The sequence below is a fragment of the Apteryx mantelli genome, chromosome 2, assembly GCF_036417845.1.
Source record: "Apteryx mantelli isolate bAptMan1 chromosome 2, bAptMan1.hap1, whole genome shotgun sequence".
Classification (NCBI taxonomy): Eukaryota; Metazoa; Chordata; class Aves; order Apterygiformes; family Apterygidae; genus Apteryx; species Apteryx mantelli.
In genome coordinates, this window is record NC_089979.1 from 23711283 (window position 1) to 23729531 (window position 18249).

At 44.2% G+C, this 18249-nt stretch overlaps 1 protein-coding gene across 1 annotated transcript in view; it reads right to left on the minus strand.

Annotated features, from left to right (window-relative positions):
- RAD54B (RAD54 homolog B) overlaps window positions 1-18249 on the minus strand; it is a 101750-nt gene that overhangs the window by 3495 nt on the left and 80006 nt on the right. The window contains exon 15 of the mRNA XM_067290299.1: window positions 1956-2026. Within this exon, the coding sequence (XP_067146400.1) occupies window positions 1956-2026 (71 nt within the window). The remainder of the gene's footprint in view (window positions 1-1955; window positions 2027-18249) is intronic.

The following is an 18249-nucleotide window of genomic DNA, read 5'->3' on the forward strand; positions in this document are numbered from 1 at the left end:
CTTGCCATCCACACTGGCTGAATATCAATGGCTGTTTCTGTAAAATGGCCCATAAAAACACACTACAGCCTGTGACATGTGGCAGCATGGCTTATGGCGACTGAGGGTTTTCTGCCCTGCTTCTACAAACCGGTGTGTGCTACCACTATAGATAAATCCCATCACATCCAGGCATTTGCTGCACAGCCCAAGGAGTTCGCCCTTAACAAAGCTCAGGATTCTGTGCTGAAAGGTGCACATCAGTATTAGAAAGCACTCGGCAGAGACAGCTTTGCAACAAACACTAGCTGAAATATGAGCAACAAGTGTTGTACACAGAGTACGCTCTGCTGTGCATGAAGCGTGCACAAATCCAGGAATCCTCTTTCCCAAAGAAAGAAAGAGCACAGCCAGCACTTTTTACAGGGAACATACTCAATAAAACACCAGGAGTTACAATGCTGTCAGCTTCAATCTCACTTTACAGTGCCAGTTCCTTGGCACTGCAGGCTCTTGCCTCCCTGCAGGAACCAGAAAGGAGTGGCGCAGCTGCAGGAGGCTCTCCTCAGGCCCCTCTCCGGGACACACACGGGCACGCGCAAGCTGCCGGGTGCCCTCCTACACCCACTGCTTGTTTGTCTTTTGCTTTCTCTCTATTGTTCTCATAAAATCTATTTATTTTGAAAGCAGGCAGTAAACACAGGAGTTGGGAATAATTTAAAAAGCCAGCATTAATAAACAGTATCAAGGATTGTGATGTCTAGCAGAACCTTTAATACTTTCATTACATTGTTCTCCAGTGCATCTCAGGCACCTGCTAAATGTACACTTCTGAGGTAACATGTGGGACAGCACAGGCCTTTTGAGAAGCAGTGAATTGCAAGGTCTCTGTCACACACTTTCTTCCCCATGGTAATTAACACATTCTTTAATGCTTTCTGAGCATTTTCTACACCAAAGGCTACTAAGGCTTCACATTAACAAGAGAGAGCCTGTTCTTGTGAAGCCAAGGACTCTAAGCATGCTGCTGATTCAAAGATTTGGGTAAGAAAAAAGGAATGCCCATCAACTGCTCAAGCACATTTCTCAGGTGAGCCACTCGTAAGGCAGGTCCCTAACATGCATTGTTCCTATGAAGTAAAAAATTAGAGAAACTGGTAGGGAAAGGCTTTGCTTTTGTGTGCCTGTAGAAGAAGCAACAGCAGTCCTGGTTTTCATAAAGCCTCTGTGTTGCTGTCATTTAATCAATGATAAGACTGGCGGATTTAGAAGCTGAAAGAAAATAGATAATTCAAAGTCACGACCTCAAGGAACGTAATTCTAGAATGATTCATAGACTGGATCTGATTTTCAATGCTGTACAGATGTGAGCTCTATGTAGCTCACAGTTTGGTCAATCAAGCACACAGTGCAAGCAGGCTACAAAGCCACATTCACCCTCCCATTGCACTATGCACTCTCTGGAATTGCAGTTTGATGGATTTTAAACAACTCTGCCACATCATAAAGTAAGACCCAATGTACCACAAACATGAACTAAGATGATAAAACATATCACAGTGAACAGAGAGAGACACGAGGGGGAACAGTGTGGACGCATCCCATCACAAAAGGCACAGAAAATATTTTGGTCTCCTAGTTACAAGCCCTCTTCTGTTTGACTTCCGACCTAAGACTACACTGCCGGAATTACATCATCACTGCTGGGCTATGCAACACTGACTCCAAAAGCTCTTTGGCTCATCAGCAGAGCATTCACAAAGGCAACTTTGGCTTAGTGAGTCAGTGAAGGGAAATGGGCTCCTTCACAAGTGAAGTCACAGCAGCTAAGGTAGGCTCCTGTGCTGAATTGCCTCCCACACTCTCCTTCACTCACAGCTTTAGAAAAAGATGAAGCTAAGATGAGTAACGCCCGTAGGAGACAAAATGCTCTTTCATTACAGGATCACATAGCAAGTTCTGTTCTGACAGCTCACCTGAATATCTTCAAATATCTGCTTGCAGGAAATGTCTCCTCCTCTCACACTGGTATATATCAGGAATCTCCCTTAAAATAAATTCAAACCAAAAATAATCAAGGTTAAAAAACACGTCCAAAGTACTTAAAGGGAAAAAAAGCAATGAAAGTTCACATGTTCTGTGGTGGAGGAACACCTTGTGCCTCATATGCCTGCACATTTCTGGTTCAGCAAAACCTATACAATGCAGAACATGCCTGGATGCTTCTCACACTTCACACAAAAAACAGACCATGCCTCTGCCTTGGTTATCCTGGCTTCTCCTTGCACAGGGAATGAAGTCCCTTGCTGTCTGCCCTCACATGGCAAGAGGCCTTCAACAGCACCTTTAGGTCATTTTCTGTTTAAACATGTGATTCATCTGGTCCCCCTAAGTTGCCTACATGCAACACGTTAACCTCCCAGCTCAGTAAAGGAGGAGGAAGGAAGAGAGGAGAGCGAGGGAAAGAGAGATGTCCTGTACTCAGAATAGCCTTCTTGAGATCATGCAGTTTCACTCATTGTCCCATATTTGAAGATGTCATTTACAGAATGTCATTCCCTGGATTTTTATTTTCTACACCCCAGCAAAGTGTTCTCTTTGGAAGTCCTTAGCCTTCCAGCTCCCACTACCTTGGTCTCTCGGTCTCATATTGCTTACAGAAATGTGATTATATTAAGGCCCCAAGCCTCCTCAGCCCAAAACAACTACCAGAACAGATGCTACCACCTAAGAGCTCCTTTGGCTTTCCAAAGCATTCAGCCATCACTAAGACAACAGTCCTCAGAGCAGGCTGAGGCCATGGTTCACACCATGGATTTTTAGCCAGCCTGCAGGCAGAGGAGTCCCTTCTCCAGCTTTTGGGGAAAAAAAAGAACTTTCCCCATGGATGTTCTTGCACTGAATGACTCCAAAACACTTGCAGCTCTACCTGAAGTGAATATTGGCCTTTCCCTTCCTGGTGAAGGAAACTCATGAACATGCCTCATTCGGACTCAACAGAAAAGGAAAGCTGCAATTTAGATGATCTTCAGGTCCAAAGTCTGTAGAAATGGGAGAAAGCTTAGATGTACAAGTCAGGGCAGTCTGCATTAATAACATTTTATCAATGAGGAGAGGAGAGATGAGACAAGATGAGTTCAGTTCTTCCCTGGCCAGGAAGCAGTCAAGCCCTAGAATGGAGGTACCAGGCATGAAATGTAGCTTTCTGTTACCTGGTTTGCAAGCAGCTGGGATATGCACACAAAATCCTAACTTTAACAATCTGGCCTTATAGATTTAGTGCTATTTCACTCTTTGTGCCACTCTGTGGCATTGTTTAAAGATACAGGTTGCTATTTACTCATCTGAACAGTGCAGGACAAAATTTCTGTAAGAATACAGACCTCTGGATCCTGCAAGTCTAGGTGGAAAACCGTCTAACTTCACTGCCTGAAACAGTGTCCTCCTGCACAGCATGTCCCCAGCAGGGCACTGTCTTTATATCTTCTGGTGGAGTGGATCAGTAAGAACAGGGATTTTCCTGCTCTCTGGGCATAGGAAAACAAAGAGATACAGATTGGCATAGGGACAGATGGGAGCGAGTTAGCCCTTGTCCACAGAAATGAGACAAATCTGGAGAGGGCTCTCTTTGCTGCCTTCCCCAGGCAGCCCCACAGGAGCCAAGCAGCTTCCTGCCAGCCTCAACGCAGATCAGGTGTTGGGGATTTGGGGCATGGCCCTTCTGCAGCCTGGTCACGAAGACCTTTCCACTGTTAATTTACTATTATGTTCCTATTGCTCACTCTGGCTGAATGCTGGAGGAAGCTCTTCTGCTGGTTTTAGCATTTCATATTATTTTATTTTCCATTTCTGAAAACAGTGGGAAGGGGTTTTCACAGTGAGGGGAAATGTTCCTGAATTTTTGAAAAGTATGTTAAAAAATTTTTAAAACAGAAAGGCCAAATTCTTAACAAACAAGGTGTGTGGGGTGAGCTATTTCATGGGATTGCTCCACATCTTGAATGTACTTGGTGACACTTTGCTGTTGGCCTCATTGCTCTAATTTCACCTCCAGACCACAACAGTGGCTTCCCCGTGGCAGCCGTGCCGTAGCGCAGTCCCCTGCTGTGCTGCACCACCTTCCTCGGGTGAGCACCCACTGCTAGGAGCACCTCAGCTGCCTGGTCCTGAATTGGCCTGGAAGCAATGGAAATAGCAACCACATCCATTTATCCTTTCTTTAAAACAAAAACCAGTAACAGCAAAAAACGCAATCATGACTGAAGATCAGCAGCCACAGCCGCTCTCTCTGGTCTGTGGCAAAGTAAAAGATAAAATACCCCCAAGGCTGGATGTGAGAAGAATACAGTGCCTTGAGAGTCAAAAGCAATGCACAGTCTTCAGTATTAATTGCTAATTTCATCTGAGCTACACAAAGCTCCTGATCGTGGCCTTTTGTTTATATCTCTTGTAGTGCATGCTGTAAGCCTGCGTCACTGCTTTAGTTATTGTCTTTCCATGATGCACTTGTAGAGCGTATACTTCTCTGCAAACGAAGCAGCAAGTTCCTGAATCCTTCCTATTTAAATGCACAAATTATTCTTACTACATTTGAGGGGAAATCAGTTTATTTAACACCAACATGCCTGAAGAAGCTCTTGAGTAGGTTGAACAGAACCTCCTGCTTGCTGTCACATTGCCAGATGCAGCGGAGGGGAGGAGCTGCCAAGTTCAAAACTGCATCAAGACATTCACAGCTGCCATAAAAACTGCCTTCTGTAGGGCTCAGGGAAGCCAGAGACTTGAGCTGCCACCGCAGAATGGGCAATGTGCAGGAGATCACAGCAGAGCCACCTCAAACCAGAAAATTTGGGGCCCATCACATTGTTATATTTCAAACCCATGTGGCCACAAGTGACAGGAAGCACTATAAAGCTTAGTCAAAGCTTTTATTGAACACAGCAAGTCTGAAACATCTTAACGATATAAATAGCCACTGTTAATACTTAGTGCTACCCAGTTGCTGACCTAGGTTGCAGTATTTTTCAGCTTAATTGGGGACAGCCCAATACATAAATAGGTTGTGGTTATGTTTAGCTGGGCACAAGGATTACTTGAGAGGTTAGCTTAGTACAGAAGCAGATCCTGATAGACCACTTACAAAATAGAAAGAGATTAACTTGACTATAAAAATAGAGACCAGTCACAATGAGAAACCTGGGAATAGTGGGTTTCGCTAAAGAGCGGTGTTTATGAATCACAGTGGCTCTGACACCTGTGATATTTATGTCATTTCCTATGCTAAGACAAGGGCATCCCACAAGTATTATGAGCTATGTAAATACTCCAAGGAAATAACATTAAAGATTAAATTATGGCTGACAGCAAGGGCATATGCCAGGGATTTGAAGGTGCATGTCCTGCTGCTTGTCCTGGCTCTCATTCAGCCAGGTGCTCCCTCTGGAGCTGGAGTGCTTGGTTTTCAGCGGTTCTACTAGGCGTTTTTTTCAGACATGCAGGGCAGATCTCAGATGTCCTTAGGTCCTGGGCATTAAAACAGTAAAATAATCTGTGCCCAATACAGTTCTTGTGAGGAATACTGAAAAAAACCACTGAGCTTGTTAGAAGAAATCACAATTTATGTGCAAAATAGTGCTAAAACAATAATTTGCTTCTAACTATGTAAAAGAGAACTTCCCAAATGGTTATTAAGCTGGAGATTGAAAGAACTGGGAACATCATTATTAGTTTACATGCAGTCAGAGACCAGAATTCATCGTGTCGGGCACAGTACAAACATACATACATCAAAAATATAGCCCTTGTCCTAGATAACTGTCAGTCTCATTATTAAATTAGAGACATGGAGAGCAGAAGGAAACAAAGAGAGAGCACTGGCCAATAGAAAAGGTAATGGCCAGAGCAAATCGGCATCATAACGGACGTCAAAACATTTGTAGAACAATCACAGAAGAGTTTTGTGGAGAATTTGACAGAGGACAAAATATTTTTGTGGCTGTCCATATGGATGTTCTTCCAGGCACAAGGGACAGGACAGAAAAAAGCATGGGAGAGCAGAAATTGTGGTTTTCAATGTTTTCATGACCATGAAAAAATATTCTCCTTCATTGCTATGGAAAAGAAAGAGATTATTCAATTTTCTTTGGGCCACAGTTGAGTGTATTTCCTGGCAGAATCTTAAATAGCTTTTGGGCTTTTATCATGTCTTTGTGTGGCCTATAGAATTTATCATCCAGTTTTAGGCCATGTTTATAATCTAAGACATAATACAGCATCTGGCCTTAGATAGTCTGTTAGTTTGAGTCCCACTTGCTTTTCTAAAAACAAAAATCACAGAAAATAATTGACTTGCCCATACTCAAGCTTTCCCATTTTTTCATTTTTAAAAATGTTTAGAATATGTTAATCTAAATTCCCAGAAGTGAGTATTGATTTCTTGATGCCTTGGTGCTTTGATACTTCCTTTGATTCCTTTTTTTAAACTTTCACCATAGAAAAACCAGTTTCTGAAAACTAGGTTCTTTCCAAGTCTACTGGGTTGAACATCAAAACTGGTGCCTGGAAATGTAGAATCCTTTGTATTAAAAGACCAAAGATTTGCCATGTAAGAACGTAATGAAATACAAAAACAACCACAATGGAAAAAGAGGAATAGATTTACAGTTTTAAAATAGCATGCATGATATAAAAGTTCATGGCTCTATTTAAATTTCAACAAAAAAGAGTGTGTTTTTTTTCATTAATGAAAAATGCATTCATTGTGGGTTTTAAGAGCCTGAATTTAGAAGCTGAAGGCAGTTTTTATTAATAGCACATGCAAACCCTGCACATGAGACTCCTGTGGGAGACTCATTTGCTCATCAACAGGCACATCTGTAGGAATCAGGAGCAAGGGCTGTTTGCAAACAGGGGCACTGGTGGGATCTGTGGCCCCAGGTGCAGGGGCAGCAGGGCCAGGCTCTCCACCATCCCGCGGGCAGGGTGAGCGCCCCGCTCACAGCCTGGTCAAGGACAAGGGGTGTCCTCTCTCCTCCAGAAGGAAATCCGGACACACCGGAGCGCACACACCACTAAATGCAATGATAGGTCCTGGGTCTGATCCCCAGGTGAGCAGGATGGCAGGGAATGCAACACTCCAAGGAGCACACAAGGAAGGAAGAGCCATCCTGGGGACTGTCACTGGTTGTAACTCACAGCTTGTTTCTACTCCACACCATTTATTCCAAGGACTGCTCTGACATATCCAGAACGCTAGCAGGTTAGGACTGACCCCATCACTGCAGTTTCTCTGGCTGCTATGTGTGGATTCAATTCATGTCAGCCTTTTCATGAAAACACTGAGCCAGGGAAAAAGAGAAAATATACTCTTCCTGCCTTTCAGAGGAGGCAAATGGCCTCCAGGAAAACCCCCATTCCAGTAGAGCTTGTGCAGGTGATTTTGCAGTAAAGGAGCAATCCAGACAAATGTCCCAGAAGCTGCGTGGCACACGCAGCATTTCCCAGACTCACAGACCTCCTAATCTCCCCCTCTTTGAGAAGAAAAATCACATTCCAGCACATGGCCAACCAGTGCCACCAAAGCAGTAGGTCATGCTGGAGAAAGTGCCTTAGCCAGCTGGGGGGCAGCCAGAGCCACACTCAGTGACCAGCACTGTGAGGAAGAGATGGGATTTCTTTAGGGAATTCTAAAGTTAAAAAGGAAAAGCGAGGCAAAGAGGCAGAAAGGGGTGTCTGAAAACTCTTGGCTAAAATCTCTGGAAAGGCTGGGAAGAGGGGAAAAACAAGGAGGAGGTTTTAAGGGCATCACGTAAAAGCAGAGCAGTGGTGAAAAAGAGCCCCAAGCTACAGTGGCATGGCTGCCTCTCTGTTTATTCTTTGAAGGAATTTGAGGAATGCCCGGAACTGTTCTGAATGCCATATAAAATGCTTATTTTTTCTGCTGGTTATAAACAAGTGATTTCTGACCCTGAAGGAAGCATTCCAAGCCGTCCTGAAGGTAAAAGGGCAAGATCGCTCATTGCTAGCAGAGTCTCTGAATCGAGCTACAGAAAGACTAAGACTAACAAATGATAATTCCCAGCTGCGGATGCTTCCCAAACACAGAACAGAGCTGTCACGAGCCATGACGGCTCTCTGGAGACAGGGGAGAGATGCCAGAGTTGCAGAACCCCTTTACATTAATCATTTTATATAAAGTTTCCAGTGGAAATATTTTGGCACATCTGCACTAGAAAAGTATATAAAAAAACTCATATGAAATATGCTTCTCCTTTTCAGACTTTCCTTTCTTTGTGCATTCACCTAATAGCTCAATATTTGCCATCAAACTACCCTGAGGCACTATTGGTGCTTCAGAAAACAACAGGCAGTCAAAGTGCGGTATTTGCACCACCAGCCCACACCCATCAGCCCGTGGAGATGGTGTCTCACCAGTTCACTTGCAAGGTGACTTTCTGGCTGGGCATTTTCTCTTGCAAGAAGTTATGCAGCATCATGACCATTTATCCGGTACTGTTATCACAGCAATAGGAAAGAATTCAAGGTAACTGCTGGTTCCTGGAAGAGAGCTGCCGTATGTGAATTAATGTGGAAATACTTTTACTCGCGTCCACCTCCAGGGCCCATGCTCTGTGCTTCTCGCATACTGGAGTACCTGCCTTTTCCTAAACAGCAGTCGCTTTGCTCCTTAGCAGCATAGTTACCATTTGCATATATTGGCATAGGCGGTATTTCTTCCTCGAGAGGTGGTTCTCCATGTGAGCTTCAGTGAAGGAGCAGAGCAAGCTGGGAAGGGGGGAAGCTCAGCGGGATGGGACCCTCAGGCACTTCTGCAACAGCTGGTCAGACACTGCCAAGAGAGACACAACAGGGAGACCCAGGGGCCAGCCAGGTGATATGGCAAACGGCAGAAGAAAAGAAGAAAGTAACTAATGAAGAAGACACCTCCTCAGCCCTGGGCGATGTCTCCTCCTAGCTGTGCCATCTGATTTTTAGCCAGTGCATCACGGGGTAAGGGCAGTTCTGCCCTCTCAAATGCGCAGAACTGGGCAGCCTGAGGGGAGGGCTCTGCAGCCAGTGTACACAAGAGGAATCGTAAAAACATGATAAAACCTTGAAAGATGTTTTTCAGTCTAACCCACTACTGTGGCCCAGGTAAGGCCTGCCAACAGACTAAAACACCTGTAGTGTCACATGCATGGCATTATGCCAAATGTATATATTGTTCTCCAAGACCTTTCCAGCAATGACAAATCATTTCAAATGCAAATTTTTCTTCATGTATTATTCCATTTTCATGTGTCTGTTTCTCTACTTACAGCCATTTTCTGGCACTTAAGTCAACAATTCAGTATGTTTCAGATCTCTCAAAGGCCCAGACAGCTTGCATAATAGTGATAAAAGATAATACATAGTCTCACATCTCCTAATTCACCCAGACAGTCCTCATGGACCTCATCGGTGATATGTGCATGAATTAGGATTACTGCACAATAAAACTAAACTGTAAAAGAAACAAAAGAGGATGACAGAAGGTCAGAATAATTTATGTGAAATATTAGTAAACTGTCAAAACAGAAACAAAGCACACTTCCCTCCCTTCTCCTTTTTTATTTTTATCAACAAAGATTTTTTGCATGCAGTACAATACTGGCAACCCCTGCCAGCTTCTCAGCTGATGTGCATGCACATGGGCTTTGAATAAACTTACACATGCAGTAATGAGTGTGTAAAACACGATTTGTGCACAAAGCTATGCTAGTGTACCTGCAGGGAGAAACACAGCCTAAAGGCAAGCACCCTTCTTTTTTAAGAGCTCATCTTTTTGTCTTCAGTGCTAAAAGAAAGCAGAAGAAGCTGTTGGTATTATAAAACAAGACGTGTGTCTGACCTCACAAATCTAGCAGCTACGCACTGTATGCCATTTACTGGAACATATGCAAAAATATTTGTGTATGTATGTAGATGGAGCTTAAGTCCTCCATTATAGTTCTTTCTACATCAGAAAGTAAAGAATTTCAACCACATATGTCGTCATTTAAATGACTGTGCACTTTATAGCTTTTCCATTTTGTGTGGTCCTGTTTTCTTTATTTTAAGTGTGCCATTTACCATCTCCTGCTGCCAGTGATTTGGATTCCAGTTCTAGGAGGGTTTTTTTGTCAGTTCATTGCTGCAGCAGATACCAAGCAGCAATGTTAGCTGCAACAGCACATACACTCAAGTCATGATTGATTATTTTTGGTTCCTAAGAGTATATGTGATCTCTAATCTAATTCATCTGTAAGCAAGTGTTCTTGATTAATTCTAACAAGGAAAATCTGAGGGAAGATTGGCATGTAATTTCTGTTCCATTTGAAAGATATATTGAAAATTGAAAACCTATATAGGTACAAAATATATTTCTGAAACATTAACAGTACTTTACTTTTCTTTCTGCATCTGCTAGCTATAAGTACTGATGGGTTAGGAGCAGGCTTTCTCCATTATTGCTGCAGTGTGGTTATTCTTGTGGCTACATATTTATGTCTAGATTGGAGCCACATCATAGTTTGTCTTTGAGGCCATGATATATTTATAGAGATCCTTCTATGCATTTGAATTGCAGCAAGCAGTACAGTGGTTCACGTCTCATAGTTGGAAAAATATTTAGACAACTTGTCCCTATTGATTTTAATAACAGTAAGGAACCTAAATATCTTGCAGGATCAGGGCACAAAGTAAAAACTAGCTTTTTTTCTGGCTGCATGTTAAAAGCCACTGGTAGGAGCAGCTAAGAGAAGTCATTAGCAGCCCTGGTTCTGCAGACCCCAGATCTATTCCACAGACTCCAGTATGCCACTTGACTGTCACTTTATCTGCTAACACAGGTAGGTCCCCACAGATCTCTCATGAGACAATAAACTCTTGCACACTGATACCAGTAAACAAAAGTTTGAAATACAGGATTGCAAGGTAACATCTCTTTTATGAAAAATTTTGCTAGAATCTACATTGCCAAAAGAGAGGTGCCAGCACCAGTGGGGCAATATGTTATTCCTGAACCCATCTACCTTCCTTTTCTGTAAGTGCCTGGGAATTCCATGTTCTGATTTATGGTAGATAAACCGCCTGCACGGCGCGCCCTTTGGCTGCTCTCACAGCATTTCAGTAATCCTGTTCACCATAAATATCAGATGGCTGTCACTGCAGGCTGCAAAACAGCTTACAACATGAGCAATACTTGATACTTCAGTGCTGCACAACAGTGAACACAGCACCACAACAGTGATGCTGCAGTGCCTGTACTTGAAGCCCAGGAGGAAATGCCCTGTGGCCCAGAAGACACAAAACTAGCCAGCCTTCCCCCTGACTTGGCTTTGGGCTGGGCTGCTTCTACTCTGACACTAGCAAGAAGGCAGCGCAGCATTTAGGAGAAGACAGTGACTATAATTATGTCTAGCACTTGTGTAGGGGACCGTTTGGTGGCAATATTGTTCTGTGGGTGCAGAAAAGGAGGTGACTGTAACCGGTCATCATGTCTAGCACTTGTGCAAGGGACACAAGGGAGGGAAGATGTGTTAGCCTTGGTCCAAAAACAAATGTATGAGTTTTTAAAGTGCAATGCAGATGAAATTTGGGGAACTAACTCTAGCAGAACAAGCTATCAAACCCCACCAACCTCACTTGTGCACCTGAGAGGACCTAGGCATACAGGATTTTGCCTAAGAGTGTACTGTGCATGCCCTCCAGTGCCAGTGCCTTGCCCAAGATGACCATATCTCTTCTGAGATTCACAGACTTCTTTGGTGGCTGTGCTGTCATGACAGCCCAGTCTCTTAGGAATTCTCAGCATACAGCTACAGTATTCAGCAATATCAATTTAGCAAAAGGCAATCAAACAAACAAATAAAAACAGTGGTCATTTCCATCCAAAAATAGCTAGAGGATGAATTCCAACAAGTTTTTTTCATAACAGCCTTGTGGATAGAGCACTCGTGCAGAAAATGGGAAAGCAGTTTTTGCTTCTTTCTTGAACTGGAAGGGATTCAAACCCATATATTCCCTAGGCTGTTGTTGCAATTTACCCCCAAGGAAACAATACAGGCTGTAGGCACTGAAGCCTAGGCCTGCACCTCTAAACTGACTCTTTTAGCCACTAGACTATATCCATGCTCTTATATACTGGACTGCTTCCAAGAACATTATCAGCCCAATATCTCAGTTTTGGCAAGAAGATGCTCCCTATCACCTAAAATTCTTTTATAAACTAGTGCTTTGGGCATGTTCCTGAGAAGAGGACGGTGCAGTCTTGAATCCCTTCAGGACAAAGCTCTGTTATGGATGAATGGTGTAAGTATCTGGCCATTACATACAAGATCACATCACCTTCTGTTCAGACCACTCTTTTTAAGGTTAAAAGAGAGACAAAGATAAAAGAAATACCTCTCAGGTGCACAAGGGGGTTAGGTCTGATTTTGTGGCTTGCTCTATCACAGTTAGTCCCCCAAACACCACCTACATTGCACTTCAAGAGCTCATGCACTTGTTTTGGGATCTAGCCTTCTCCCTTCCTAGTGTCCCTCACACAAGTGCTAGATGTGATGATTACAGCCGCTGCCTTTTCTGGTTTGGGGCTCTGAATCGCATCCTTAGGCAGCACTCAGCACAGGCCTGCAAAGAGGAGAGTCAGTCCCAGGAGACACAGAATTAGGGCCCTTGTCTCTCTCTGGCGTTGCCTGCGGGTTGGCTCAGTGCATAGGGAATAAGTGAGCTCTGGGGACAGTCATCTTAAACTTAACTATGCCATGTCAGCACGCTAAGGGCTTTCTGGTATTTGACCTTTGTGCCTGCCTTTCTTCTACACATTTGTTGAAGAGCCTATGAAATATCTGGCTTCAGCTGAGGGAAAACTAAATATTTTTGTTTGGATAGTACCTCCTGAGGAACAGATGCTTGGAGCCAGCTAGCAGCTAGTCCAGTGAGTTTAATGTCTAATGGCATTTAAAAGCTGTGTGGGTTTAATCCTGTATATGTGAGTGTCATTAAGACTGCATTGTGTCTATTGTAGTTTTGGGCTTTGGACACACGTCACCACCTAGTTGAGGAGATGACTCCTCCAAAATTGCTCTCTATTACGTTTTACCACCCTCCTCACGGCATTTCTGTTTTGCCTGCTGAGTTACTGTTACCCATTTACTCCCCCATCTATTTTAGTTAAATTAAACTTAAACTGTACATTAGTGGAAATGCAGTAGAAAACAATCACACTGGCAGCTCAGCTGGCAACAGTAAGGGAGCTGGAACCAATGGAATATTTTCAGCTCCTACAAGGGGCAAGCCAAATCTCTTCCTTGTGTGTTAAGAAAGTTTTGCATGTTGCTTTAAAATCTGACCAAAAAAACGTCGGGCTAAATATCAACCTCTTTTGCCCATTTAGTGGGAGAGGGAAAATCTTTTGTAATAGCAGTCTTAGCTGTTATCTGTGCCACTGCTGCCCATAATGATGTGGACAGAGGAACAGCTTATACAGAGAAGTTAGAGCCTGAACACCTCTCGCAGGCCTCACATTTTAGATTTTTTTTATCTTTGCAATATTTCATAATGATTAACATTTGTCGCAACTGTGTTAGTGTGTGTGTGTCTGTAAGTAAAGCTCTCAGCCCAGCAGGACTCCATCACAACTTTCGGGCTTTGGAAATATTCATTTTATATCAGCAATGATGGCAAACAGAAGGCTCAACCATCCTGATTAATTAATCCCCATACAGCACCTCCTAGCAACCAAAAGTTGTTTTTCTAACACTTCTAGCTGAGACTTGTAAGAGCATAACTTAACCACATGGGAATGCACTATCTCATTCTTATGAGCTCAGAAGTCTTTAAAGGAAACATTACCTACATATATGCTTTCCCTGAGATGCCATCAGTGGCTGGAAGGACTGGATGACCATCGGACAGACTAGTCACAGCAGACAGAAAAGGTCTCATGCCAAAGTATGTATTTATGATTACCAACTCTTCCGGTCTCCCAAAAGGCTGATGAAGCCACCCAGCCAGACCATGACTCCACGTTTCCACTACAGGAAAGTGTAAGCAACTCCAGAGAACAAAACTGGTACCTTTCTAAAAAATATGTAAAACACTGAATTTCCGTCACTCCGTTTGTACAGTGTAAAGTGTTCATACTGACTCTCTAGTACACCCATTACAGTAGCAATATAGCCTCCAGCAACGAAATTTCCCAAATCTAGTAGTGAGCACAATGTGGCGTCCCACCACTAAATCTGCTTTCAGTAGCATTACATTAAAACTCTTCTTGACTTGGCATTGACAGGTTATTATGACATTACTTAAGTATGTATGTAACTTTGGGTTTTCAAGGTGCATCTTTTACTAGAAAATCTTAGCCAAGCAAAGCTAGCAGTGAGAATGATCTCAGGCATCCGTAAATGTGAGGAAAAAAGTAGCTGATTTCCAGTATTTACACTTGAGACAAACCAGGAGACTCTGCAATCAATTTAATTGATTCACCTAGAGTAACTATTTTACATTTAAATGCATATCCACATGCTGTGTTTTACCAGCTACAGGAGGTCAGTGTATATGTTCTTTGCTGAAGTTAATTAACAAGAGAAGCAGAAATTGATATCATAATTAATTAATTTTTAATGTTCTTTGTCACAGGGAAGCCCTAGGAGTGTGCTTATAACCAGTGAAATCCCCAGGAAGTAGGGCTATATGCAAAAGGAGACCATTTGGGATTAAGGCCCCTATTTGGAGTCACAAACTCAGAGCTTGAAGTTACACGTGATGGATGGGACTGACACTTAACAGCTGCAAATTAATTCTGTTAGCGGTGAGTGCGCAAAAGGGAGCCTCTGGAGTCTGCATCGAAGTTATCAGTGACTACAAATTTCTGTTCTAACACTTGTAACTGATTTTTTGAATTCTAACAACTTGGGGTTTAATTCTGTATTTTAGCATAGTAAAATGTATTTCATTTTTATTTTCTCCAGTTTTGAGAGGGATTTCAAAGTGGTCTGGGAAATGCTGGCACTCTTCGCTCTAGACAGCATTGTATTATCCATTTATAATATCAGGGATTCCTTATAAGATATTCCTCTTCTGAGCAGCACGCCAAGTCACCATGATGCCATCTTCTCCACGTTTCTCCTCTCGCACACAGTTCTAGTGTTTCCTCGCTCCAAATATGTGACTCCCTTCCTAAAAAGGTGGCAGACCTTTCTCTACCCTTTCCCCCAGCCTCACTTGCGGACCAGACATGAAGTGAGAAACCCAAACCTCTCCCTGTCAGACTGACTGCAGAGGTTTTCTTTCACCAAGGTAAAAAGCAGGAAGGCAGAGATTTCTTCTGAGAAAGCAGGGGACAGAGCTGTCCTCCCACTTTGCGCTCGCTCACACCTCTCGGGGATCCTCTGCCCTCTCAGTGTCCCATGAGAAGCTCCAGGGATGCAGAGGGCAAACAGACACATGCTTCCAGGGCTCTTATCTGCTTGGTGGTTCCAGAAAAAAAGGTAAATCTGAGACTGAGCAGTGCTGGAGGATCTCGCTGACGGGCGTCCCCCGCCGGGCAGCCCAGAGGGGAGCTGCCACTGCACCGCCGGTCCGTTGCAGCAGCAGCAGGGCACAGTGCTCTGAGCAGCCACGGGACAAAGCGACAGAGCCCACGCGAGGGCCAAAACCCAGGCGCTGGGCTCAAGCACAGGGCACGAGACAGCTGCCTTCTCTGCAAGGCAGTGCAAGATTGGGGCTTCTTATCAGCACAACAGATCACCACAGCTGTTGTTCGTTACAGATTGCATACCAAATTCTTTATACCAGAAGCTGTAAGAACAAAGTGCCATATGTTTCCTGGCTTTGAAATCATGTGGGGAGATGGAGGAGGGGGAGAAAAGATGCTGAATACCATCTGGTTGAAAGCAAGCCATTACCTTTCCACCTGCTGTGCACAGGGGCTGGTGTGTGTCCACATCCCCCAGCCCCTGGCTACAGCCCCTCACTCGCTGTGGCTGTGTGACCAGGAAAGGTGCCGCTGCCAGCAGGGGAACCTGGGAGCATCAGAGGAGATCAGTACAGATAGTGCATTATTCCCAGCAACTCCTTTCCAGTCTAAGAGGAACATCTGCTGAGTGTAACTTCAAATTCTCCTTCCCAACTCCTGGCTTTTGCTTCCTGACCTATTTTTCTGTATTTGTCCCACGTTCAAAGTGCAGTAAATTGCAGTGTGCATCCTCTTTTAAGATGCACATAACACCGTTTGGAGAGAAAGGCTCCCACTGAGGATGTTCTGCAGGGCCTTGGTGGGAGCCTCTGGCAGGTTCAGCTCCTGCCAGGACGCAGCAGGCACTTCAGGTGTAGCAGGACGGCCCAGGAAAGCCTCCCTTCCCCAGGTGCAGAATACTGCAGTATCTCGTCTCTGGGAAAGGCAGGTGCTACCTCAGGAGGACCTTCAAGATGGATTATCCAACCAAGCAGCCAAACCTCCCACGGAGTTCAAAGCGCAGTGGGAACCGTGATACAGTAGCCACCAACCACCTTTCGCAGGGGCGAGAAGGGGCTAACCCAGGCCCAGAGCGTGCTTGCAGCCCAGCCTCCAGCTCATGTGTTCCCTGAGGGAGATTCACAGGGCAGTATGTCTCAACAGATGACCTGCCTGTGCAGTGAAGCATCCCTCTTGTTATTCCCTTCCTTCCTGTCCCATACGCCAAAGGAGGAAGTCTGCACAGAGACCATCCTCTCTACTTCAGGACATAAAGGGAGCAACTGGGTCCAACCTGTAGATAAGTCAATGGGAGGGGAGTTTGCAGGCTAGCTTCAGAGCTCAGGTTCAGAGTAACTTTGGGTTTTTTACCAGTTGGCAGGACAACCATGCTCAGCTACCCCCCAACAGGACCTGCTGCTGACAAGTGCTGGTAGCGGCCAGGGACAGGACACTGGGCAATTCATTTTAACTTGTCAAGAAACTTGTCTGTGCATCAGCCCCACTGGCAAAGACTGAACCTACTGTCAGTAGGTACTCACAGGTCTGGGCAAAGCAGAACAGCAACTTTTGCTAATAATAACCTCTACTATGGATTTCTGGTCACCAGAAGTTATCTACCAGGAACATTGCAGAGTGAAATGGAGAAATTGGCACCTACCTCACTGCTAGTAGACAGTTATCAGTGACACATAACAAATGTTTCCCTGTGTTTTCCTAGACTTTTCCCTATGCCTTTTCTCTGATGGTGCTTTTTTGGTTCTTAGAAATGCACTTCAAACATGTCACCAAACTGAAATCAACCCAGCTAGTGTTGGTTTGGATGCTATAACAGATATGAGTTAGGAAGAGGTGCACTGTTCATGTGGTGAGCACCCTGAGGTGGAGCAGAAGCTGAGTAACATAAGAGGAGAGAAAATGAGCAACTCGGGGAGAGCCACCCTAGATTCTTCCTTAGCAGATCAACGCTCTGGGTCTTAAGCTTTCTGTTCTGGCCCCAGCTGAGCACTCTTAGGATATGATGACACCTAGGCATAAGGAAAAAGCAACTGGAGAATGCCAGACTTGCTTGAACTGGCCCTGAGCATATTCATGATTCGGAAAAAACAATGGGCCAAACTTGAAGCATTGTTCCTCTCTGCTCAGTTCTTACTCAAGGATTTCAGGAGAAGAGTAGCCTGAAAAGAAATTTTGTGTGTGGTCTCAAGATTTTATTGCCTAACTGTAATGCAGTAAGAATTAATTCTGTCCCATGGGATTCTGGCCCTCCCAAAGAAAAGCCAAGATCCTGGTCCCTGGTATGATGATGCAAAGTGGCCAAATGTGGCAATGGATAGAGTTGGGACCTTCCATGGTCTTCACCACCACTCAGGGCATGTCCGAAGGTTATAATGTAGCAAACTCTTTGAACTATTACCAGGCACTGTAATTTAGACAAGTCCTCAGGCTGACTTAAATTACTGATGAGATTCTACTTTCTTCTGCTAGCCCTGGAGATTAAAGGAATACAGCAGTGTTATGCAGTCACTGCGGTCTCTCCCTCCTGGCTGGTTAGCACACCTTGGAGAAAGATGCCAGCATTAGCCAGACTTGCCAAGACACAGGTGCTTCGAAACAGCATTATAGCACCAAGCTTTTTGGTGCCTTACCCATGTTTGGAATCCATGGCCCTGAGTTAGGTACATAGGTACTCTGCAATGTTTAGAGAGAGCTGAGTACCTAAAACTGGGATTCACAAATGTCTACAGCATTAGGAGAAAGATGCAAGGGTGTTCCCAGCTTGTGGACCC